At 41.4% G+C, this 27,454-nt stretch overlaps 1 protein-coding gene across 2 annotated transcripts in view; it reads left to right on the forward strand.

Annotated features, from left to right (window-relative positions):
- Positions 1–27,454, forward strand: part of ephb4a (eph receptor B4a) — a 41,157-nt gene that overhangs the window by 7,067 nt on the left and 6,636 nt on the right. For both annotated transcript variants that reach the window (XM_080041207.1, XM_080041208.1), the window contains exons 2-9: positions 13,894–13,964; positions 15,925–16,206; positions 18,236–18,626; positions 21,532–21,684; positions 24,719–25,054; positions 25,141–25,265; positions 25,885–26,050; positions 26,393–26,492. In XM_080041207.1, the coding sequence (XP_079897333.1) occupies positions 13,894–13,964; positions 15,925–16,206; positions 18,236–18,626; positions 21,532–21,684; positions 24,719–25,054; positions 25,141–25,265; positions 25,885–26,050; positions 26,393–26,492 (1,624 nt within the window). The remainder of the gene's footprint in view (positions 1–13,893; positions 13,965–15,924; positions 16,207–18,235; positions 18,627–21,531; positions 21,685–24,718; positions 25,055–25,140; positions 25,266–25,884; positions 26,051–26,392; positions 26,493–27,454) is intronic.

Consider the following 27,454-nt stretch of genomic DNA (forward strand, 5'->3'; position numbering starts at 1 on the left):
AAACCATATAGGTTATAGCGTTTTAGGAGCCCTTTCGCCTTATAGGCCAGGCAAAGTAACCCATTTTTGGGCCAAAAAACAGACAAATTGTAAAAGAATTTTTTTCAGCTCAGATAATTTCTATGAGGTGTCCAGAACAACATACTAAAAGTCCTAAGAAATCCTAGTTGAGGAAATATGTTTAATTCTCATCAATCCGAGATGTGTGCCAATAAGGCGAAACACCAATAAATCCCAATAGGGCTATTTTTTTCCCTTAGTCCTATCAAAATGAAACTTTACACAATGAAAGTATCCATGAAAATAAAATAAAATTGTATTACAAGTTTCTTTGAAAATGAATTTTAATATGCAAATGAGCTATATACTAATCGTACATGCCCAAAATAAACCCAAATAGGCTTAATTTTTTCCTTTACTCCTACCACAATAAAACTTTACATAGTAAAAATATACTTGAAAAGTCACTTTTTTTGTATTACAAGTTTCTTTTTAAATGAATTTGAATATGCACATCAGCTCCACACTTATTGAATATCCAATCATCCTACTGCCAATGGGTGATGGCAATGCTGCTTTTAGACTGGCCTCAAACCTGAAAAACTGCCTGGCTTACCTACCAGGGGTGCCTCTCATGAATTAGATTTGTCTCTTCAAATGCCACTGCACGCAATTTGATAGCACTACAACCAATCAGAGCAATGAACAATGTGCCGTATTAAGCCCCGTTCATTTAGCGAATAGCGGGATTAACTGTTAAATTTAACTTTTGCCGTGGTCGTCTGCAAAACAGAATATTCCTCTTACTTGCTAATGAAAGATTGAGTGCCGTCTTCCAAATTGTAAAGGGTCGAGGCCAAAGCCGTCTCAAACTCAAACAACATATCCGCAGCTATCTTTGATGTTTACTATCACGGCTTCGACGGCGCACTGTCGTCATTCGTTTACGTCCGCCCCAGAGCACCATACATAGGGCTCTGGCCCGCCCATATCAGATAGAACCAATTGAAATGTAGCTCAGGATTTCTTGACATATTTAATGAGCTTCAATGGAGAGTGCCCAGACCAACAGGCGCAGCACATTTAACTTGCCAGCGCTTAGTGGCAGGTCTGGATTTCCAGGCTAGTGCCATTCCCTTTCCTATGCCAAATAGACGAGACGTAGAATCACAGCCTGCAATGGCATGGAGAAAGAAGAGATTGTCACACACCTTGGGACCAAGTCTGGTATGATGCAGATCCTGCATCTTCTAGATTAACACCCTGGGAGAGCTTCAGTAACATTCCTTCCAATGATTGATCTTGATCCCAGTGATTAATCCTGCATATACTCAACATTGAGGTTTGTGGCAACTCAAGCTCTGCAGTATGATGTGACCCCTGTTCTGACGTTCGACCAACCCCTTCTGGAAAGCCTTGACCATTATAGGTTAACTTCTAATACAAATGTTTTACTTTTCATGTAGACTTTCATTGTGTAAAGTTTTAATGTGGTAGGAGTAAAGGTTCAAATTAAGCCTATGCGGATATAATTTGGGTAGCCTATATTTGATAAGTGTATAGCTCATTTGCATATTAAAATTCATTTTCAAAGAAACTTGTAAGACACAAAATGGTGTATCACAAACCATAAAGCACGATGCAGATGTGCTCATTGTCCAAACTGCCATTGCCTCTGCCAGAACAAAAGACACAGTCTCAGTAGGTGATGACACAGACTTGCTAGTACTCTTGTTTCATCATGCTGATCTTAATGCACACAAGCTGTTTATGGCACAAGAACCAAATAAATTAATTGATAGCTGTCCCCAGACAAATGTGCAACATCACATCTCTCTTCCTGAGATCCTCTGAGATTGTCTTTCCCTTTTGGCAAGTCTGATCTGTATGGGTTCACTTTGGTGGGCCTACACTGACCTGGTTTGATCTCTGTTTTATCTAGTGCTGCCCAATTTCTTTATTACATTGGTCCATTTCATCACAAATTTGGCCCACCTGATTACCAATGCAGCTCAGGGTTCACAAACTTTTTCACATACAAAAGTTGGCAAATAATTTTTTTAAATCTGTTTTAACAATTGATTTCTGGAAAAGAAAAATGTTTAATTGATAAACAAAAATCTGTTATTTCATATAAAAAATACTGGTATTGATAAATACAATTCATAAAGGCTCAAGGGGTTCACATACTTTCAAGCAGCACTGTATGGTGCATAAAGTAGACAAAGGAGTTACTTGGTCCCAAGGTGTCTGACAATCTCCTCTATCCATGCCATTTCAGTCTCGTCTATTTGGCATAGGAAAGGGAATGGCACTGAAAAAAGTAAAAAATTACACTAGCTAAGGGAGGGGTTAATCTAATTCATGAGAGGCACCTGTTATACCCCTGGCAGGTAAGCCAGGCAGTTTTTCAGGTTAGAGGCCAGTCTAAAAACAGCATCGCCATCACCCATTGGCTGTAGGATGATTGGATATTCAATAAGTGTGGAGCTCATGTGCATATTCAAATGCATTTAAAAAGCAACTTGTAATACAAAAAAAGTGACTTTTCTAGTATACTTTTACTATGTAAAGTTTTATTGTGGTAGGAGTAAAGGAAAAAATTAAGCCTATTTGGGTTTATTTTGGGCGTGTACGATTAGTGTATAGCTCATTTGCATATTACAATTAATTTTCAAAGAAACTTGCAATACAAAAAATGTTAATTATCATGGATACTTTCATTGTGTAAAGTTTCATTTTGATAGGACTAAAGGAAAAAAATAGCCCTATTGGGATTTATTGGTGTCTCGCCTTATTGGCACACATCTCGGATTGATGAGAATTAAACATATTTCCTCAACTAGGATTTCTTAGGACTTTTAGTATGTTGTTCTGGACACCTCATAGAAATGATCTGAGCTGAAAAAAATTCTTTTACAATTTGTCTGTCGAAAAACGCTATTTTGCCTGGACTATTAGCAGTCTTCTATATATTAACCAAGCCCCTAAGGTGTATGCCGTTGTAATGTGCACCGCTCCGTTTATTATTAAGGTTTTGCACATTAGAAAACATGACAACTGACTACATAAAAGTAATGAAATTGCATTTAAAACAAAATAATTGATGGTGATTAAAGGACCGAAAAGGCCTTTTAATTGGTAAAAAAAACAACTGATATGAGAAGGAGCTATTGATTTTAAATTCATCTCTCACATTTATCTTGAATTGAGGTATTTTAGGATTACACTGCACTGTTTTCGGAAAAATCTTAAGTGAAGTGTTCTTACGTGCCGTTGTTGCCTTATGCCTTGTGATGCTTTTGTGGTTACGTTGAAAAATAGAATGAAATCTTGAAAGGGCAAAATGCAACACGGGCCGATCAAACGTCTGAGGCTGGATGTGGAGGAATTGATTTAAAATAAAAAAGCAACCTTGATGTGAAAATGCCTCAGCTTGAAGCACGCACCATCAGCAGACAAGGTTCCATTTAAGTCTGGGATATTTTCCTCACTGCGTCATAGGTTGACCTACATCCTGTGTTTTGAAGTGCGCGTTTTTTGAGTTTAGCCGCTATTCACCTGTTTTGACAGCAACCTAGAGAACATGTTGTTTCCACCTTCATGCTTGCACACGGCTTGAGTACGTCTCCTAGGGCCCATGCTTTTCATATACTGCACTGAATCAAGTGGGCTCTGCTATGTGCGGCGTATAACAGAGACATTCCTGTGTGCTAGCTGCTCTCCTGCAGCTAAGAGCTTTTGAGAGGGAGTCATGCTCCAAAAAGGAGTGGGTCAGCTCTGTTAAAGAAGCATTAAACACCTTTTTTTGGCAGCTTGGTATCTCATTTTTAAGGAGTACTGCACACAAAATGTTCTCTCCCTTCTTGCCCTGCCTCATATTCTAACATATCGCCAGTATTTCCCTGATGACTGATTGCTATCTCTGCTCAACTCCGTCTAATCACTGTATACAATGTTTTCTGAGATTGGACAAAAGTGTGATTTTGAAATGTAAACAGTTTGTAAAGCGCTGAAGAAAGGAAAATGATGCTCTTTGTACTCAAATAATTAAACACATGATTTCACATCCAAAGAAGAATCTATATTGGAGGAATATATCGGTCACCACCACGCAAGAACAGCAGTCCCATGCGTGTAGGAGCTATGCACAGACTAATGAAGAGAATTTGCTCTGTGTGTCTGTTTTGGTCTAAATATGAAAAAAAAACAGGATGCGTCACAGTGAAGGACAGAATTCTCAGAGTCAGTTTTTTTGTATCTCTTCTTAGATGTGTCAATTCTTAGATGGTTTATTTAGCTGGAGTCGGCACTGTTAGCTTCAAGCTGTCCACCTCCCACAGCAGATTAGTCACAGAAAGCTGTGTGTGTGTGTGTGTGTGTGTGTGTGTGTGTGTGTGTGTGTGTGTGTGTGTGTGTGTGTGTGTGTGTGTGTGTGTGTGTGTGTGTGTGTGTGTGTGTGTGTGTGTGTGTGTGTGTGTGTGTGTGTGTGTGTGTGTGTGTGTGTGTGTGTGTGTGTGTGTGTGTGTGTGTGTAGACTTCCTCTTTTCTTCTTTTCCCCAATTGTTGATTCTGCTTTAGTAAAGGCTTTGACAAAAAACTCTGTTTTAAGTAGAGCAGTAGACAGTTTTGGGGCTCATAGAGAGTTTGTTAGAGCATGAGATGGAGCTATGTGTGTTTTTCATCAAGGCAGATTTGAAACAAGATCTATCATCTATTATTGTATAAAGGTTCACATTTCTATGCTTTTTCCCACTCTAATAAAGGGGAGTACATTTAGCTGCTGAAATTCTATAGGATATTATATAACTTTAGCCCTGTAAGTGAACCCACACATTGCAACATGTTGGAATGGTTCCCAGTCTTTTCTTCAAATGACAAAAGACAGAAAGTTTATAATGGATCAAAGTCTTTTAAGTTGCAAACTCTATGGCCTAATTATTGGAAGACACAGCTATCACGGGGGTGTCACAGTATCCTGCTGGTTAGGAAGATCATCCCAGATTTCTCCAGAGTGTATGCCCTGCAGGGGCCAGTGACCCTAACCGAAGACCTCAAGACAAGAGGATGAATATCCTCTTAAAGGATTGAGAAAGTGTTTGAAAGCCAGCGCATTGCCTGCACTTTCCCATGGTGCTTTCGGTGTGGTGACACATGGCTCAGCTCAGCTCTCTGGCTTCACAGATGATCAGCTTCTATTAAGGAGATGGCGACTTGTGGCAGGTTGGTCTGTAGGGGCACATCGGACCACAGGGGAATGAGGTGTGATAACTCCCAATTATGGAGCAGCAGTGTCTGTACAAAGTTGTCAGGGCCTGAATGTGGTCCGTGCTTGTTGTCAAAATCAGTGAATATCTCCGAGATCCACTACCTGTCCGTACTGTGTACTTTCAGTCAGACTCTAGCAGAATCAATGTTATTATAGGTCAAAATGTGTCCGACTACACTCATCAACATGTGACCTACGTTCCAAGGACGTATTCTCTTCATGTCTACAGCAGTCTGTAGGATTTAGTGTAGGAAATACTGTTGATTGGTGCATTGGGAATATTGGGGGATCTGGTGATGTGTTTGTTCCTTATTTAGCTTTACATTTTAATTTAGCATTTGGTTGATTTTATTTAGATCAGAGGCATGTAAAGCTGGTCATTGAAGACAAATTATGATGGTGAAGAAACTATTGATGATGAGGGAAAAGAGAAAATATAGTGAACGATAAGTGAAGAATTAAAAATATGTTGCACAGGAGAGATAGATTGTTATATCATCACACCCCACTAGTTTGTCTTCCTTCTTATTTGGGCATGATCTTATGTGCTGTCTCTTTTTTCCCTGTATATTATTCCTTACATAAAGGCGGCATGTTTTGTGGAAATGCAGAGGTTTTTAATAGTGCAGTAAACCCTCCCCAACATCAAATTATTTGATAAGTCTTTTTAACTTTCCTTTGTAGTTCATTCCTCCACTTAAAGGATTCTTGGAGCCACCAGGGAGTCGGCGTAGCCTGCAACGATGTTCTCAAGAAGTCTTTTAGTTTTTCACAAATGGGGGTTATTTTTGAAAAGGGCTCGCAAAAGTGGTAGCCATGATTGGAAGTAGCAGGAGGTGAAATCACTCTGTGGCAGATCAATATTCCAAAGGAGCTGAAATATGCTGTAATGCTAGGCAATTTAATCAGTCACACTGTATGAGAGAGAGAGAGAGAGTGCAGGGAATTTAATGTTTAAAGCCTGGCGTTATAAATGTGTCTACTTAGAATTGAATTGTCAATTCAAACAGATAACAGAAGCCCCCCCCCCTTTCCTTGCATCCTGTTGAGATGTAATAAAAAAAATTGATTGCTTTCATTTCTTCCTGCCAATATTGGTCAGTTTCTGTTGTACACAGATGTCCAGTAGCCAACACTTCTTATTATAACAACATAATCTTTTGTACAACAGTCAGACATCACCCATTGGTAAATATTGTTAACTTTTCTTAACTTATCTAGTGAAGCCTCTTTGGGGATATGTTTGGCCTTACAGCTATGTACATTTTATTTGTCTGTGGGAGGGACAAAAAGCTCTTTGAGTACAAGATGCAGGTTAAAACTCATTAGTTGTAGGCGGTGAATGATATGAACAAATTACAGAACCAAATCATTGTCTTCCTCTTAACCATAACCTTACGTTTTATGTGACGCTCAGGGCCGGATCTAGGCATAGGCATTCTAGGCACGTGCCTAGGGCCCATTTCCACAAGGGGGCCCAGTGAGAAGGATTTTTTTTTTTTTTTAATTTTTTTTTTAGGGTTTTTTTTACGGTATGTGTTTGATATTAACATCATATTATGCAAATGTAAGTTATCATACAAAAAAAGGAATACAATTTTTTGGTCTGGATAGTTAATAGCCTATTAATTTAATCAGTTCATCCGAGGTTAACTTATCACTCGGTATTGAGTTTATTTTAAAAAATTGGAAATTGGGCTGCCCTCAGTTGCCTATGCACTGTGTATACTGTAGTCTATAGTCTATTTCAGCCTCATCTGTGGAAAAAAAGATAGCTGGACAACAGAGTTCTTCTGCTTCGTTCCTCTCACTGCATTTAAATGCATTCATAATATTAAAGAGAAATATGTTCCGTAAAAGAAAAAAAAGCACCATCCCAGAGGACACTGAATTATATTTTTAATTTTATTTATATATTATATTTTTCTATTTTAATATTTTTATGGAAAATCCATGTCTTTCTTCGATAGCTTTTATTTCTACTTCATTCGAGCCAGTATCTCCAAATTATTTGTTCACACAAAATTCCTCAGATTTAGCCTCTTAATTTCCCTCTCAAAGTGCACCAAATTCATGCATTTCACTTTAAAAAGGTAAAAAAAAATCTCCCGGGGGGGCATACCCCCGGACCCCCCTAGGAGAGTCAGGATCTCGACTGGCTACTATTTTCACTAAGCTGGACATTGGAGGCACTAGGGATGAACTGGGTGTGTGAATGACATTTAACAATAGTCAATCATTTGGCCACGATAACATTGGAGAGGGGGGCCCTAATCAAATTCGGCTTAGGGCCACATGAAGGCTTGGGCCGGCTCTGCTCCCCGGTTGTAATTTTAGTCGTCAAACCAGAGTTTTGCTGTGCGGCGTCTCACACTGGCGATGTCTCACTCATAGGTCTCACTGTGAATTTCGCCGTTACCCACCACAGAGTTCCACGCCAGGTTTCACCAGGTGAATCGCTGCTTCGCTCACGCAAGGCTTTTGTGTTAGATCAGGCTTGCACAAGCGTTTTAACTTTATGCTGAATAAAGCATTGCACTGCACTGTTTTTCATCCAGTTGGAAAAATTGCTCCCACACTGGACTCTGCACGCACCTTACAGAAATGCTCCTGCAGTGAGCTCGCACACTCAGTTACGTTTCTCTTTACTCCCGTTTACAAACGCGCAACTCTTAAACAAATGAATGAGCATAATACTCTTGTGGCAGTTCAAATGCATGTAGTTTTTCACCAAATCGTGAAGTATCCGTTTGGAGGGGGCCCGAAAAAATGCGGTATGCCTAGTGTAATCTTTCTTCTTAATCCGGGCCTGGTGACGCTCCAAAGTCTTCCTAGCACTAGTGCGAAGGAAATATTCACTATAAACATAAGGGATTTGAATTATGTGACAGTGTCTCTTCCACTTGTACCATAGGAAATGGCAATGAATCACAGATGCACCTTTGATGCTTCTACCCGTTTTAATCAACATTGTTTTGTGCTTCAACACCACAGTGAATCATAAACAGTAGTTTCACAAATCTGACCTCTGTTACAAGCTCTCCTGCGTCAACTCTTGAAACTGTTTGGGGAAAAGACACTGGAAATGATCGATTGTAATATATTTCTGAAACCAAAACATCCAGAGGTCATGTATCTTGGACGCGTACTTAATCTCTGTGTTTTGGGTCAGTCGGTTTCATTATCAGCGCCACTGATCCTCTCTTCTAGCATCTTTGGTTTCCATCCAATACGAAGCTTCCTCCCTAACTAGGTCATGTCCCGTCCTGGGACAGAGACCAACCACAACACGTATTGATATGTGTCCCGAAAGACGAGAAAGAAAGTGTCGAGAATTCACACCTTTTCTTCATCTGGTCCCCTCGTTCCCTTTCATCTCACTACTCCATACTAACAGTGGCTGAGCTCATCCACATGTGGCACAGGAGGCTTTTGTTATACGTTAGTCGAGGAGTTAAAACAGTGTGGTGCTCGCTTTGTCATGCGTGTTAATATTTAGTGAGTTAGTGTGTGTGTGTTGCCGGCTATACCCCACCAGACCAGGAGACAGGAAGGGGACAGGAACTACAGGAAGTCGAGGTCTAATCTCACTAGACACAACTCTTGTCAAAGACACATGGGTTCAGGGTTCAAACAAACACACACACACACACACACACACGCTCACACTCACACTCACACTCACACACACACAGGCACAAACTCGGACACTCTCACCTACACTCAGAAGAACAAAGCTGGAGAGCTGCCACGTGAAGGAAAAGCATTGTTTCTTTTCATTTGCATTCTTCATATGCACCATGGTAGATAACCCGAGTGCCAAGGACATCCAAAGTTACCTTTTTAAAAAACAAAAAAAAAAAAACAATAATACTCTTCGTAACATGGTGTAGTCATCTGCGAATAATTTACCTTAATAATATTGTCATTGTAGCAGCTGTAGTCCATCAAACTGTTGTTAATCCAGACTGCCTCATTACTTTTACCTCTAGTTAGCTATGTATGGATATTGGCCTCACAACAACTGCTAATGTTTATATGGAGAGATGGGGACCAAAATGTATTATTTTAAAAAGGAATTGTTAGAACAAAGAATGTAAACGAGGGAAACGGCGATCTTGGCTCCGACCGAAGGTAACGAAATGCAGTTGGTAGGTGAATTTCTTTTTTCTTTTTACCCTTTGGAAAGACCCTGGCTAGCTTTTTCCAGTCTTCATGTGGAGAGTGGTATTGATATTCACATCTAATTCTTGGCAAGAAAGCACAAAGCATAGTTCCCCAACTATTCCTTTAACGTAAATGTGAAACATGGAGCTGTCAAATTGCCCGAGGCACCAGAACATCCCATAACCACGTCTGATTTCAGGGTATTGGCTTTGCAAAATTTAAAACATGTGCAAGCAGTATTCCCTGAAAACACATGAGGTTTTCAGTTGTACCTGGAGGACAATAAACTAGTCTCCTATCAAGAAATGACTTCAAAAAAACAGAACAAACCTTCAAATCTAAAGTGAGTTTATACAGCCTTAAGTCCAGCAGAGGAAATCCCTTTCCTCATGATTTATTAAATGTTTAATGTGTTGTTGGATTAAATTACTTTATGAAGCAGAAACAAACATTTTTAGGTTTAGGTTTTGCAAAACTGACTAAACATCTCAATATTATCATTGTATGATGAGAACGAATATGTGATGTAAAAGGAAAGTATTTAGTGCACAGAAGAACCCCATAATGAAACCAAGATGTTATCAGCCTTTCATGGATTCATGTTAGCTGACAAGAAGAAGAAGAAGAAAAAAAACAGAGAAACCCAACATTTCCACCATCACTTCACCCTCTTATTTTCCTCTTTTTCCATGTTCCCTGTTCTACTCTCTGTCTCTTTTCCCTAAAGGTGTATGAGGGTAATTGGCACTGTGTTTCTCTAATTAAAATGTGCTCTAATTGTAGCTGAAGCAGGGCAAACGTTCATGGCCCTATAATTTCCCGATCACACTTCACTAGAGAAAGTGGAAAACAGGGTGGGAAAGGGCACACGGGAGAGACACGACGAACAATGAGGAAAAATTGCGAAATTGGATTTCGGAGCAAATGTCTCCTGCTGTCTGATTTGAGGTCAGTTATCTAAAGCCTGAGCCCGAAGGTTTTTTAATTTTTTTTAAATAGAAAAATAAAGGTGTGATATGTGCAATACAGCCCCCTTTGTGAAAATAGGGTCAAGTTTTACATTACAAAGGGAAACCGCTCCCAACACCCTCTATTGTTGTCCACCTTTCACACAGCAAAACGTAATACCTTCCCTTTGTCTTTTACCGACAAGGATTGATAATTACAACAATAACCGAACCATCACTGATACTCAAATCTCAACGCACCACCTGTTTTCAGACCTGCTCTCTTAACTTTTATTTTCCAAGGGCTCAGTCCCAGTCTTCTTGGCAGCGCCAGCATCCGTTTAGACTTCTCCAGTGTCTCCCTAATGCGGACGATTGTACTGTAATTACTGTACAATCGTTTGTTTTGGGTGTTAAATACGGCCAGATGACGAATTCTCATTGTTTCAGCATTACTCTAGCGCTCCCGGCGATTTTCCGGCGGTGGGTGGCCGTCGCTGTTGTAAGAATGTAGGGGAAATGCCAGCTTCCTCTAACAGGGCTTGAGTCTGAATCTACTTCAGTGAAAGGCAAGGCCATGCATGCACATAATAGAAACACTCACGCATCCTGTCTCATAAACCTTAATGATAGAGCAGTTATAAACAGTGATTACTTTGCCTGGGGGGTTGGCATTTCTTTTCCAATTCTTCAAAAAAAAATAACTACAAGATAGAGTTAAGTGTGCATATGAAAGGTGGAGGTGGGGCGGTATACAAGCAGGAGCCCGAGTATTATGAAGGTGTTTTTTTTTTTTTTCTTTTTTTTTTTTATATATATATGATGAAGCTGGATTGAACTAGATGGAGACTAAATGAGGGACATGAACTTTGCCATCCAATTATCCTCTGCGTACTTTCCTTTCTTCCTCTTTATCGCTAAGATTGTTGATATTAAGCTGGTGGGCTTCTGTGGATTTTGAGTGGAGGAGGGTGAGAACTAAGCATGTATGTTTGTGTTTCTTCACGGGGAGTTAGCATAGAGGGGGTAAAGAGAGTGCACATTGTAAAAAAAAAAAAGGAAAAAGCTACTGCAGACTAGGGAGAAGTCTTTGATTTAACGGTACTTTTGCTTCTCAGTGTGATAGAATAACGAACCTGCTGCACACGCAACTCAGAGATTAAGTGAAGTCAAGTCCCCGCTTTCATATGCTGTGCATGGGAGAAAATGACATTTGAGATGGAATGCGTCGGGAAAGATTTAAGTCGTTTGGCTGTGCAGCGTTGACAGTGGGATCAAGAAGCAGAAAAAGCGAGAGTGTGATTTGATTAATTTTTGAAATTATTTCTGAAAAGCAGCAAAACAGAGTTAGATATGTATGTGTAGACTACAGCAGATGTATTCAACTGAAAACTCTTGCCTTCTTGCGTTCTTTTTGTATTTCCACTATATATTTTTTGTATTTCCACTATATATTTTTTGTATTTCCACTATATATTTCGTCTTTTTTCTCAAAGCGCTTTTTTTTCTTTTTTCTTTTTTTTAACCTTTATTTATACAGGCAAATCCCATTGAGTCCGAAGACTCTTTTGCAAGGGAGACCTGTTCCCATTTACACGTTACCATTCACACACACATTCATACACCGATAGCAGGCTAACTATTGACATTCACACGAGGCAAAGTGGGTGAAGTGGCTTGCCCAAGGACACAACAACTATGACACAGGTGGCAGGGCGGGGATCGAACCTCCAACCCTTTGATCATCGGCCGACCCGCTCTATCAACTGAGCCACAGTCGCCCCGCTTACTGATTTAAAAAAACACTTTAACCTCATTTATTTTCTGTCTCCCGTGTCCCTTATACTCCTAGCATTCTCTGGATAGCTGCAGCGAACATTTGTCTCGGTAGGAAGCTCGAATCAGATTTTGACTTCATATCAGAGTTTTTGTCTGTGCCTTCATGCGTATTTCATCAGGGTGTGGGCTGGTGAGTGGTAAATGTGATTGCCTCTCATTTTACACAGGATCACAGAGATTAGTAACTGTAGGCGTTGCAGTTATTTTTGTAAAAATACTACAAGTGTGTGTCTATGCTGAGCGGTGTTGTGCAAAAATATATTCATTCATACAGCACAAGGAATCCCTGAAAGCTTTCAAATCTTCATGCTGTTCTTTGCAAATGCTTTGCCCAGGTATCCCTTTATCCTATTTACAGTATAATTTGCAACCAATCAACCTACAGGTATTCATTACACAATCTAAATCAGAGGAAAAATATCAAATATAAATGGATTGAAGCAAGTCGTAGGTGGAAACACCACATTTTAAACAGGTGAGAAGAGCAAAACCAAATGCAACCCTAAATTCAGAGACTCAAAATAGATAACCTGTTGGAAGGGAAAATATGGCTTATACTCACTAACTATACAACAAATGGTTGAAAAATCAAACTGTGAAAAGATTAGTTTTTTCTATCTAATGCAGGAGCCGTTGTTTGTGTGTTGATGTGTGGGGTTATTGGATGCCAGACTTTACTGTCGAGCCTTATATTGGGAGCCAAATTCAACAAAACATCTTAATCACCCCAAAGACAAATTTCACAGTGAAACCCCTCCATTCTTCCAGCATCCTTTGCTCTCCTTGATCATGGCAAACGGAGAGCAGCATTAAATCCTGTTTATAGGTAAAACCAAACGGCCTCACCCTTGAGATGGGCTTCTGCAGTGGGAACATATAGGGCTCTAAAAGGCGCTCTGTGACAGAAACCTCACCCCAGATCACAATTCAACAGAGACCATCTGTTAAGACGGCCAGGTCATCTCATGAAAAGAAGTCCCTTCACCCTAACCTCACTCTGCATCAAGTGACATACAGTTCCGGTCCTGGATTTTATTTGGATACTCAATCATGGCAGCTCAGATTGTTCGTGAGCTAACGGCTCGTCCCTCAAAAGATTACAAGTGAATCAATTATATTGTAAGCAAAGATCGGGACGTGGAAAGGGCCTACATCTTTGTAAACTATTGTCTGTGTGTGTCTTTTAAACATTGGATTCTTTTGAGCGCATTTCCGAGGAGATATATACTGATTTAGCCAAGAATAACTTTACAACAAGCATGCTGCAGAATCGCTGATTCCACCTTTATGTTTCCTCAGTTCTTTTGTTCCAGCTTCTTGGTCCTACAAAGGCAAACAATTTTTTTTTTGACCGGGTTCTGTGTGACCACAGGCATGGTGTGTTGCTGGGAACACGAGGGGGGCATGGGGGAAGTAAAAACAAACATGAGAGGAGGGACAATTTTAGGGGAGTGGGAATGTTTCAGAAGATTTAATTGACTGGTGAAACTTCATCTTCTCCCCTAATCCCAGTATAAGCCGTAGATGATACTTGGCAGAGTGCTTGGGACTGGAAATATGTTCAATCTGTCATTTTAAATTCATGTGCGTGTTGCTATGAATGTAAATAAGCCTCATGTGCCGTATTTTCCCTCTGTAAGTGATTTCTTTTAATATCCTCATTATTCACAGAGGTCCTGATGAACACCAAGATGGAGACTTCTGATCTGAAATGGACCATCTTCTCAAATGCCAGAGCCGAGGTACGTAACCACAGCTTCACCATGTTATCTGTGTTAACAAGGACCGTGTGGTGACTGGGTCTTTTTTTGGCTTCCAGCTATTCCTTTGTTACTTTGGCTACAAAAGAACTCCATATATGGCAGGTAACTGACAGAATAAAAGGAAATACCACAGTGAATGTGGCCCTCACAGTATATTGAAAGCAGATGCTTTGATATATCCCATCAACCTTGGAGTTGAAGAAACTGGCTACCCACAGTTTTGAATACAGGCTGCCAGAAAAAGACATATTTGTAATTTGATCATCTGAGGAGTGGTTGCTCGGGTAGTTTTGCCAGCAGCGTCAGTGACCAAAACTGCTCAACTTGCTGATAGCTCTGACGGAAAAGCGTTCCGGTGATGCTGGCGGGGAGATTTCTGGCACTGGACAGAAATACTCAACAAATGCATCTGTGCTTTTGATTAAGATCCGGCCTACAGTCTCTAAATAGTTTACACCACCATCATCACCTGAAGCAGTTTATCAAAAGATTCACATTGTGAGATATGTGGCTGGATTGTTTTTTTTTACAGTAAAGAGTATACAGTACAACAGTGATTTATGACAGGCAGCAGATGAGTGAGAGAGGATCATTTATGGTTATGTATTTTTTAGCATTAAAGGAGTATAATGCTTTCATTGTAGATATATTTTAAGCAAATCTAACCCGTCCGATACCCGTCATTGTTAAATGTTAGATGTTACATTAACTTTTTGTAAGGATACCACATAGAGTATGTGAAAACCTTTAGTGTATGCGTTCAAATAATCAATATCATTTTGTGGTTTGACATTGTTGTGTATCAAACTAAAGTTGGAGTTGTGAACATTGATTGTATACACAGGTTAAAAGTATGTGTCCTCATTAAACACACCTGCAGAAATTAATTCTTGTTGTTCACTTCCAATGAATTATGTTCTCAAATTTGATTGGCCTCAGATATGTTATGATAATTCATATGATACTAGATATCTGTAGGTTTGTATATTTACAAATCTCTGATTTGCTTTCAAAAGACATTTCAGCAATTTCTATGAACGATTGTTGCCTAATCCAGATGATCCATCTGGGATATTTTTGTGCATTGTCATCACAGAAAAACTTTTTTTCCACAGAAATATGTGCTGCCACAGTCTTGTCTATAGTATTTAATTTTTTCTAGATTAAAAAGGGAAAGTCTCCCCTCAAGACATTCAAACCTGGCTCTCGGTGCTCCGCTGCACTGTAATTCATTCAGACCAGTATTCTGCCTCACTCAACACATCATGTGCAAATGGATTTTTAAAGATTTACATATTTACATAACTGAATTTCTGAGCCTCAAGTTCAGCAAATCTACTCAAATTCGGCCCCGAATATGTTAATTTCTAGCTTGTTTCCCGCTCTTGGGATCATAGTGCTGGTAAACATGTTTGCTGTTGACTCAGAAGTCAAACATGAAAGAGTTTGTTCTGTCACATTTGGCTCCACAATACATGTAGGTTTCCGCTGAGGGTTTTCATTTGATACATATTTGTTATATTCCCTCTATAATCTTGTGTTTTAGTCTAAACATGTGAAGGACGAGAGCTGTGTCCGTCTCAGATGCTTTGTGTATTAGTGTGCTCTGTTTGACAAGTGACACTTGCATTCCGAGTTCCGGTTGGGCTGCAGCTCAGATTGATGATTTAACAACCTTGATTCTAATTTGGGCTGCATTAGAATCGAGTGCTACGCAGATCTGTCCTACTGACCTCGGACAGGTGCAGCACAGCAGAGGGCTAACAAAGATTTACAACATTATTATGATGAATATGACTCTTAATGTGACCCATTATATAAAAGACCCTCATGAAGGTCTATACTAAAAGGCTCACAAAAATGTTTACAAGTTTTCTGGGTCAGGTGTCATTGTAACGTGCAACCCTGACAACCCTTTTGTTCTCCTCTTTGCTCTCAGTGGGAGGAAGTGAGCGGTTTAGATGAGGAGAACAACATCGTGAGGACCTATCAGATCTGTCAGACAGACAGCTCATCAAGCCACTGGCTGCGCAGTGGTTTCATCCAGCGACGGGGAGCGTCTCAGGTTTACGTGGAACTGCGATTCACCATGATGGAGTGTTCATCCAGAAGCACCCATCACCGCAGCTGCAAGGAGACCTTTAACCTCTACTACTACCAGGCAGACTCCAACGAGGCCACGTCCACACACCCCCCCTGGATGGAGAACCCATACACCAAGGTACGGCCACACCCACTACTCTGATGTTATATGTCAATAAATCATGAATGCCACTGCGTTTGGTTTTGTCATATCATGTCATTATTATTGGAGAAAAAAATCTCTCCAAGGTTGTTTGAGAAAATACTTTAGGTATTTTTAAAGGCTTTAAATCCAAATTCACAAAATCCCTCTAACTATGTCATTTGGAGAGTTAGACGCATGAAAGTAAGCATCTGAAAATAGTTAGGTTTATCTTTTATCCAAATAAAAGATATCGTCATTTAAGTTTGATTAATTTGAAAAATATTTGGTTTAGATGAGGCGGGCTATGCTCTGGTACTTACTGGTTAATTACACAATATATATTTTGAACTATCGCTAAGCTAGGTTTTACAATATTTATGATGATTTATTTTGAATCAGGTTTTTGTAAAAGCTTATCGAGACACCCTGCTTTGATATCATAAATTAATTTATATTATTTTAGAGGCTTTAACACATTTCGAAAATCTGCATTAAATGGGTCCTCCACCTACCTTATCCTTGAAGATAAGTTGTACTTGCCATAGTTACTATCATTCAGCCTGTGAGAACCACTGTGACATTTCCTATTTGGCTCTGGAGGAAGTTTTTCACGTCAGAGAATTGAGATTAATTGATCGATGTAGCTCAAATTGATTATCTCAGGCCATGACAACACTGATGTTTTCCTGGATTAAGCCTGATAATTGAAAGCTGAACATTTTTAAATGGTAAATGGACTTGACTTGTATTGCGCTTTTTAGCCGATTTTCTCAGACCCAAAGTGCTTTACATTTCTTACCACATTCACCCATTCACACACACTCATACACGATGTAGCTGCCATGCAAGGCGCTCTCTGAACCATGTGGGGTTCAGTGTCTTGCCCAGGGACACTTGGCGGGGGAGTCGTGGGATTGAACCTCCGACCCTGCAATCCAGTGGACGACCGCCCTACCTACTTCGCCACTGCCGCCCCTAACTGAAACTGGGAGTTTTATACTAAAAGTATGGACATTTTGGCCATTGCTGCATCAATTTGACCATAAAAAACACCCACAGTCCCCCAGCCTTATGGTAGATCAATATGAAATCACTAAGGTACCCTTTACAGTGCATCATTTCCATATTATTGGGAATTGTGTCTTTACATAAGGTTTCCCTTTGACAGTATAAGTGAATATCCTGAAAATAAGGCAGGATTTGCGTGCCCTTCACCACATTTCATTACGGGACTTTACTGGTTGTCTTACATTTTTAGTCCAATTATTTATGATGTATGTGTGCTGTTAGATACTGCTGACAATTTATCAAAGCATGGCCAAGTTTTTAGATTGACTGTCAATGTACAGCTGGGCTCCATTTATTAGTTTACAAAATCTGCTTGCAGAGTTGCCTTAGTTATTTGTGTATCTCAGTTGACATTTGATCACTTTTATATTATTTCGAAGTTATGTTGGAGGACTGTTTTGAGAAAACCCTGCTTGTCGGTGCTTTAAATCTGTCTCCCGGCCTGCGTGTTTGCATATTGTTTATCTTCTGAGATTCATTTTCCAAACACATAGCTTATGAGTTCCGTGCCTCTTCGGCATCTCGTCGTCAAACCTCAGGATTTGCAGCGTCCTTAAACACACCGCAAACGAGAGGTCTTGGAACAGTGCCTGCCTGCTCCTCGACTTCATCACCACTTAATAATGTTACTCTGACAGAAAAATAAAAGTGATGAAATGTTCGCTGTGATGAATTACTTTCTCCCAAGCACGTTTCAAGCCCCTGCAAGTTTAGTTTCAAAGCGCACTGTTACAAATGGGGAAACAAAGGCTGCCAGGAAGGTAGTAAATCAATCTAAAACCACAGTGTTATGCTTTGGAGAATGTTCAATAATGTAAAGCATATGTGATGTCTAGTTAATGGGGCTAAAATGGCTAAAACATGCAAAAGCGCCAGGCTGGTCTGTTCTAAGACTGAACTGTGTGTTGGAATGTGGCCCATTATGTAAGATCTGTTCTCTTTCTTCCTGTCCTAGGTGGACACAGTGGCTGCGGACTTTCTCCTGAGGAAGGGCGGGGAGCGGAAATTTAATGTGAAGACCTTAAGACTGGGCCCTCTGTCTAAGAGAGGCTTCTACTTGGCATTTCAGGCCCAGGGCGCCTGCATGGCCCTGCTGTCTGTCCGAGTGTTCTTCAAGAAGTGTCCTCCCCTGGTCAGTGCCCTTTCCTCTTTCCCTGTGACTGTTCCCCGCACTTTGGTGCAAGAGGCGCAGGGTGTGTGTGTGGAGCACGCCGGTCAGCAGGGGCCCCGACCCCGGCCGCCTAAGCTCTTCTGCGGGGAAGATGGCCAGTGGGTGGGCCAGCCGACTACCTCCTGCGCCTGCCTGCCAGGATTTGAGCCAGCAGAAGGACACACAAGATGCACAGGTAAGAGAGAAGGCTAGGTTTGGCCACATGTACAAGTATGTATATAGAAAACACCCCTTGTACACTGCAGAGCAGGCAGACTAAACAAGAAAACAATGGTAAGATGAGGGTGGGGTTCAGTTGAGGGTCGAAAGTGTTCAAGAGGAAGCCAGAGGCTGAGGAAGTTAATGGGGCAGGGGGAACGGCTGTGACACAGTGGGGAGGGGGACGGAGAGGGGTCAGGTGGAGCAGCACTTATCTCACAGAGGAAGTGCAGGGTCAACTGCCGACTGCTGCGACAAACTAATGGTTGAGCTGAGATAGAAGGAGCACAGGAGGGCTGTGGAGGTGAAGGGAGCCACAGAAGGGAAAAGGTGAAGATCAGATCGCTTTGAGAACTTCAAAGCAAAGCAGACAAGGGGGGAAAAATGAGCAGGATGATTCTCTCCGGAGCCCTGCTGCAGCTCCGCCTAATGAGTCCAATTAACAAGCCGCGTGTACCAACACTGCAGACGCACAGAAACGCACACACACTCTTGTACTTCTATCTTTGTGAGGACAGTCATTGACATAATGCATTGCGTAGCCCCTTACCCTAACCTTAACCATCACAACTAAATGCCTAACCCCAACTCTCACACTAACCCTAACCACCACCTTAGGGCCCACTCACACTAGGGCCGTTTGCCTGTTCCGTGCTGCAGGAAGATTCAGCACGATTTTTGTATGGGCAGAGATCGTTTTTTTTAAGTGTCTTTATGAAGTTTCTTGTTAAACCTTAGTGTAGGCTACTGTTTCCTTATCACCGGGCCGCGGAGTCCCGTTGTGTGTTGTTTTGTGTTCGTCTCCACCGCCATGCGTAAAGACAGTATTATGACAGCTGACGGGAGGAAAAAGAAAAAAACACATCTGACGAACGAGAGTAAACATGAAAACCTTTTTGCTTTGCTTTCTGCGCTCACCTATTTAGCTTTCTCTCTCTTTTATTAGCCCACACCTAGGCCTACACACACGTTAATTCTCACACATTTTATGTAGCTACAGTCCAAGTGGTGGGCAATTCTGGTGCCGACTAGAAAAGCAGCGGACGTTAACGGACAATGCATCCTTAATAAATTCACGTCAGGAAATTTAAAACCTAATCTTAACCCCACAAACAAGCCTTTGAAGAAGTGAGGACCAGGCTTAATGTCCTCACTTTTCAAACATTTCCTCACTCCGAGGGTAAAAGCTTGAATTGGTCCTCACAAGGATGCCTGTACAAGCATGCACACACACACACACACACACACACACACAGACACACATCCACATCCACAATGCATGACACCAACACAAGGATAAATGTGCATTAAAAAACAAAGAAACATAAGAAGTAGTGTTACATTTCCTCAGGAAAATGTGTGTTTGCATTGTCTGCGTTTGAAGCTGCGATTCGATTTGATCTCTCTGGAAGGTATAATGATTTTTCATGACAAAAAATGTAATTTCGGACTTTTTGCTACTGGTGAAGTGAGTTTGGCATTTTGCAGCGTTCAGCGACACCGAAGGGTGCTGTGTGGAAGAAAACACTCACTAGAACATAAAGGGAAATAGCCTTCACGGTGAGACTGAACAGTTCATTTGCTTCGTAGGCTGGCTAATTCAGAAAATGGAATTGACTCATGGGTTTACAATCAAACTAATTTTATAATCTGTAATGACGTTATCTCCCACAGACAATACATTTTCTGGTTCAAGCACAGTCCTTGTGAATGCTCTCAGGTTGATGCAGTGTTTATAGATGTGCTTGATTAGAATATTTAAACTACATCTCTAAAGTAAAGCTCTAGCAGGCAATACATACTTCCAACATGTGCAGGAGAGCTTTACCAATGTAATATAATACAAAAGGGTGCAAGATGACACCCTAAATATTCCCAGATAGATGTAAAGTTACCACAAAGTGTTAGCTGCTGGCAAAAAAATAAAGAACTCTAGAAATGATTCACATCAATCTTCACAATTGAAACTTCCAAGGCCAAAGTGAAAAGTTTGAATAGTATTTTGATATTGTTATTTAATTCAGTCCCTTGATAGATTTCAGAACAAGTGCTAAATATTTATAGCCTACAGCTGCATTCATCGAGGTCCACTCTTTAGTGACCAATAGTAACAGGCTGATGCTGTAATTCCAGCATAATGTGTGTGAAATATGAGCTCAAAAGCATCCTTCCATTTGATTTTCCAACATGCATCTACAGTACAGTATGTAGTATATTTTATAACTTTGAACAGGTAAAATTCGAATGTGGGAAAAATCCAGTAGGCACAATGTCAGTCTGAAAGGCCAGAGTGTGTTCACGCTGCGAAACATGACAGTTTGACTACAACAATGCTCCACTGGGTGTGAATGTGTATTGTATTATTCTTTCAACAGCCTCACTTAACACATACTGTTACAGGATTTCTGATTGTATTATATCTGGTGTTTTGCATTTAAGTGTAGGTGTGTTAAATCTTGTGTGTATCGTGTTGTTGTGCCGAAGCTGATCATTGGATCAGAAAGGAGACTAGAGAGGAAACTAACAACTATCATTATCAGTTTTTACGTCTTTTTTTTCTTTTTTTATATTTAAAATAAATAAATAAATTAAATGAGTCTATAAAATAGACACCAGTCTGTTTCTTTAAACTAAATTAATGGCTACTTTAATACTATCAAATGTATTACTATGATTTTCTTCTGTTTTTAACCCCTCGGTACACGTCTCCGTCTGTACCATCTGGCACCTGAAAGTGCTTTGAAAAAAAAAACTGAAATCTATTTGTCAATTCAGTTTGACCCAGGTCTGTCTGGGACGCTGTAGATGTTGTATTCACACCGGCCGTGGCCAGAATTAAGAAGCCATTTTAATTTTCCCTCCATCCTTTCCTTCCTCCTCAGCCTGTCCTGTGGGTCAGTTCAAGTCGGCCACTGAGGGTCAGTGCACAGGCTGTCCAAGGTTCAGCCAAGCCACCGACAGAGGGGCGTTGCTGTGTACATGTCGTGCGGGGAACTTTCGCGCAGAATCCGACACTCCCGACTCCCCATGCACCAGTAAGTATACTGAAAACAGTACTTGTGCACGAATCCACATGCAAATATGGAGGTGCTAAGCAACACAAGTACTTCCTTGCTTGTTTTCACTCACTACCTTCCCCTGCACATCATCACTTTGTTTTCAACGCCTCTGGTGCTATTTCTGCTATCCTCGGGTGTCATTAAACCAAACCCCTCTAATCTGCTTTGAGTTCTTTGTCCCATTGCTGGGCATTGAGATGCATGTCTTTTGTGACAGGTTGTTGGGGGAAGGGCTTCCACTCAAAAGGTGGAGGAGGCATTGATGGTCTTAAGGCCAGGACACACCAGTCCGACATGTTCCGACTACGCAAAAAATGGAGTCGGCCGTTTCAGGAAGCTCCAATCTTCCTGTCGCGGCCAAAGAACACACCGAGACGACTGTTTATTTTCCGTACACTCGCGGGACGTATGTCTCCACAACAGCAGGCGGCGCTAATCTGTATTGTGGCCCGAAAAAATACGAAAGCCGGAAATGATTGGACATCTCTCTAGAGCATAAACATAGATAGAAATACGTATTTATATTTATGGACCATAAGAGCACAATTTTTAGCAGAGAGTGTCGAGCATGGTGTCGAGCAGTCAACAAGGGTTGATGCATGTGAGTACTCTCAAAACGAAACGAACAAACACATTAAAACGATGGCTAGCTGTTGTTAGCTGTTTGTGCTACCCGCCTCACTTCCGGGCTTCACTGATTCGCTAGCCCTCCACCAATCAAATTGCTCCAAATGAAAGACGGTCGGCCGCCGATTGAACATGTTCAATCGGCGGCCGCCAGGCTCAAAACAAGCCCGACGACCTCTACGTCGGCCGACGTCACGGCACACACCAAACAGATTCGTCTTTTTTTTTGACGACGGCGATTATCGGGCTGGTGTGTCCTGGCCTTTAAGTGACACCTCCATGCAGATTTTCAATTGAGCAGCAAGTTAGTTGTGTGAATAGTAGGGACTTTTTAATTAGGTGCTACTCTTTAGGGATGGCCATAAAAACAATGTGAAAAGGCGTCTGGCTGTTGACAGTTCCTGTTTTTAACAGGTGCGATATCAGTGCCAACTAGAATTTAAAATCCACCCTTTTTACTGATAATTTTAATTGCAAATGCTTTATCTTAATTATTAATCACTTAAATTAGGCAATTCCTATTATATATTCTGTCATTGTACTGGATTGCTTCTGAAATTCCGCACTTCCCTTGTGCTTTCAATTTGTATGCAAAATTGCCAAACCAGCTGCGCCATCTGTAAATCCCATGGACCTTTCCCCCTGAAAATACGTGTTTCACATTACTGTGACATCCCTGGTGATTTTAATAAAGTGGGTCCTGATTGTTAAGTCATAAAATGTATCGCCTCTAAAAAAAAATCCCCATTCCCACTTGCTGCGTTCAGAATTCATTCACACCCAGATTGACTATGAAGCTGCCCCACTTGGGTTTCCAATGAGAACACTATTAGCACTTAAGTTAGCTGCAGGCTCAGTGACAAAGCTCTGTCTCCTCGGCAAGAACAGAAATTCATCCACTCAGTCGCAGAAGTGGCATTGCTGTTTAGCTATGCTTGGCTTGAGGCAATAGCTATCTCCTTACAATTTTTCAGACGGTGATCATTATCATCCAGTTTCAGACAAATGTTATTGCACCAGTTAAATTCTGGGACACGTATGCTCGGGCTGCAATGCAAAGCCACTGCAGGAGCATTGTTATGCTTGCTGACTGCATGTGCAGACTGAATAAAATGTTTTCAGCTTATACGGATGAACTCAAACAAATGGTCTGTGTGGGTCATGGAAAGGTAAAGCCGCAGCAAAATGACACTGCAGAGATTATAATTTGCTTTTAATAGAGACACTAAACACTATGATTTCAACAGGGCTAAACGATACCTTCACACCAGAGTATGCAGACATGTTTTACCAAATAATGTGGGGGATGAGTACTAGTGCTTTCTGGAGGGATTAAAGGTGGAGTCAGCGATTCTGGAGGATGCTTGTTGTCAAAAATCTCTTCTCCAGAATTGCTGACATTTTGAGTTACGAGAAGAAAGGAAGAATCGTCATATGTAATTGTGGGGTATGACTGCTAAATGTTTCCAACTAGTTGAGAAATTTGTGAAACCTGTGTGTGACACTTAAGCTTCTATTTGGCCCAGGAAAAGACAACATTTAAAGTAATAGTTTGATATGTTTGGCAGAGACGTGCATTAGCTTACTTTAGAGGCTCATGAGAAGACCAATAACATAGTCATACCTGTATGGTAAATATGAATCTACAGCCAACTTGGCTTGTATTCGTAAAAAAGACTGGAAACGAGAAAGCAGCGTGCCTGGGTTGTCTTAAACAAGAAAAAACCACATACCTTCTCCTCTAAGGCTCACTAATGAACATCTTATATCTTGTTTGTTTAATCAATCAAAAACTCCAATTATTATGGTTAGTCCAATCTGTATCCATCTCCTCATGTCATTCTCAGCAAGAAAGCGAATATGTGTATATAATCCCACAATGTTGAACTTTTCCTTTCATCAGGAAGATTTGCTTTTAAAGGAGCGTAAAGCTATAGTGCGTAACCTTTTCATATACATGAATGCCAGTTACAGTCAAGCCATCGCCAAACGAGTTGAAACAAAGTTGGTTAAGCCTACTAGCTTCACAAAATTCTCTCTGTATTTTCTAAATATGGCAGCATTGACAAACTGACGTCGCCCCCCCCCCCCCCCCCGACACTGGTGCCGGAAGTCAGGAAAATCCCAAGAAGCGCCCAAGAAATATTTCAGTTGATTCTACTGCAAAGAAAAAAAACGTACAGCAGGAGTAATAAAATCCATGCGCGATCACGGAAGGCTTAACTTATGTAGATGTGTTGTTTTTAATTACTCAAAATTCTTGATGTAGTTGACAGAAGTTACACACTATTGCTTCGAAAGATATTCTGCTGCTGATTCCCAGTATTTACAATATAGGATCATCAAAACGAAAACATTTTTTGGTCTTTCTCTGTCACTGTAGGACCTCCGTCAGCCCCGCGCAGCATTGTCACCCAGATCAACGACACCACGCTCAGCCTGGAGTGGAACGAGCCTCTGGACGAGGGCGGCAGAACAGATCTGCGCTACGCCGTCAAATGCTCCGTGTGCCGGTCACCAAAGGGCCAGTGCCTCCCCTGCGGAGACAGCGTCAGCTACCGGCCCACGCAGCAAGGCCTGCTGGGGCGCAGGTTGGAGGTGTGGGGCCTTCTGCCTCACACAACATACGCCTTCACTATCCAGGCACTCAACGGGGTCTCCCAGCTCAGCGGCAAGGAACCTGCCAGCGAAAGTGTCAACATCACCACGAGCCATGACGGTAAGCGCTGCAGCAGAACAGGTAGAAAAGGTTAAACAACTGTCTGAATTGTCTGGTATTCATAGTTCTTCTGCGGGTCTGTGCAGTGCCATCGCTAGTGTCTGTGATTCGCAAGAGTGACTCCACGGAGAGCAGTCTGACCCTGGACTGGTCAGTCCCAGATCAGCGACACTACACCATCCTGCAGTACCAGCTACGCTACTGTGAGAAGGTGAGTGCTGCTACCTGACACGTCTTCTGGTAAAAGTCACATGCTATTCAGTTTTTACAATTTTATTTTCAGGTGTGCTGAGGCTCATGATTAGAAAACGAACAATAGAATAACTCAACATAATGGGGTAGTGGCTAAGTGGTTTAATTTAGATTTCTTCACACAGTCAAATCGTGTAGTTTATAGATCATCTAGTCAAATTAGTATGCTTCCGTTGTTTGGCATTTTAAAGCCATGAACGCCACCCCCTTCCAAAAACACTAAATCAATAACACAGGAACTGATTAACCATTAATGATATATAATAGCAGTATAACAGCTGAAGACATTGACATTACATTTCTGAGATTAAGACTTTTTTTGTGTGTGTGGCACGTGTCAACTGTTCAACATCACTACAGTGATAGTTTACAGTACACAGGGGTGTCTTTTTGACATTTCTATGTCTAGGTTTGTGTTTTTGACCAAAACACAACACCTGACTCCGAGGCGCCATCGTACCACTGATGCACAAGACACTCAAAACAAGTTTTCCCCTCCAAGACTTAACAATGATAACATTGAATATATAATTCCCCATACATGACCCTTTTAGCTAACTCATCTTTTCATATGGCAGGAGCGACGCAGTGAAGACCAGTGCCACTACACCGAGAGTAACAGAAACCAGGCCGTGCTGTCTGATCTCCGCCGGGCCTCGCAGTATGACGTGCAGGTTCGGGTTCGCACCATGGCCGGGTACGGCAGCTTCAGTCCTGCTGCCACTTTTCGCACGCTTCCTGACGGTAAGATAGGGCCCACTTTTCTCACACAAATTACACAATTTATTTTTTCTTTTACACCTTTTTATTTTATTTCCATTGGGAAGGTTTTTCAGATTCCATTCTGCCCAATCTGTCCTTGCATGTATTAAGTTATTTCTGCGTCCTCGTCTTGAGTTGGTGTCCTTGTCCTGAGTCTCTTTGGTATTAAACAAATCCTGTCATGTCCTTTCTTTCCTTCTCATACTTCTCTCTACTGCCAATATAAACCACCTGTCATGTTTTAGTCAATACATTACTCTAACTCCCTTTATATCTGTGTCATTCTCTTTCTTCTTCGTCTCTTTTGTCTGTCCCCTTTCTCAGGGCAAGACGCCGCCACCCAGTTCTTGGTACCTGGCATCTTTATCGCAGCTGGGATGTTGCTGCTCGTCACCTTCGTCTTTGTGGCCGCCTACTGCATACGGTGAGAACGAGGGAAAGGGAAAAGAGGCAGAGAAATAGATAGATTTGAGAGGGAAAGAAGCTGACGGAATAACAGGAAACGGAAAAGAAGGGAGCATTGAAAAAAACCAATAACAACCGTGACCCCAGTTTTACAGCTTTGCACTGCTTTGTTCTTTTGTTTATACAAATCATATCTTATCAACAGTAGATTCGCAGTCTGTTACCCACACCATTTGTTTTCTGTGTGACTTAAAGCAATGCTCGTGATATGCCTTTTGCTTACACAGCGAAAAGTTATCCTGCTCATTAGAACGTTTTCCTTAGGCTTCATTGTTTGAGTAAATAGTGTTGGATGCCATCAGATGGAGTAAGGCAGAGAGACTGTGTGTGCGTGCGTGCGTGCGTGTGTCTCAGAGGGAGAGAGAGAGATGGAGGTAGAGGGCAGGGAGAGACAGGATGCAGGCGTCCCAACCCTGTTTCCACAGGACAGGAGAACAATAGCAGTGACCTTGTGACACACACACACACACACACACACACTTACACACGCACAAACCAGTGGCGGAGGCCCAGATCTGCCACTAACCGAGGGTGGTGCATAATTGCTATTTTAGGCTTATGAGGTGGGAGAGGGAGAGAAATGGAGGAAGGCAGGGAACCAGTAGCTACAGGGTTGTAACAGTGTTGGAGGGATGAGTTTGAGCCAGCAGAAATATAATGGAGTCGCTTCTCTCACAGCGAAGAAGCTTTGGGGTTGGCTCAGGAATGTGCCATCACCACAAGCTATCGTGTCTTGTGCGTTTGAGGTAGCTGGAGATGGTTTTAGGTCAAAGGAAGCTGTCTCCTCAACGAGGCAGAGTTGTTGTGTCAAAACAACAATAAAAGGATGGCAGTGTTTTAGCAAGGCGTTGTGTCTCTGTTGACTAGATGGTATTGGTCTGTAGTTAAACTGATGTCTGACCTGTGTGTGTGTGTGGAGAG

Source organism: Ammodytes marinus (assembly GCF_949987685.1).
Source record: "Ammodytes marinus genome assembly, chromosome: 14".
NCBI lineage: Eukaryota > Metazoa > Chordata > Actinopteri > Uranoscopiformes > Ammodytidae > Ammodytes > Ammodytes marinus.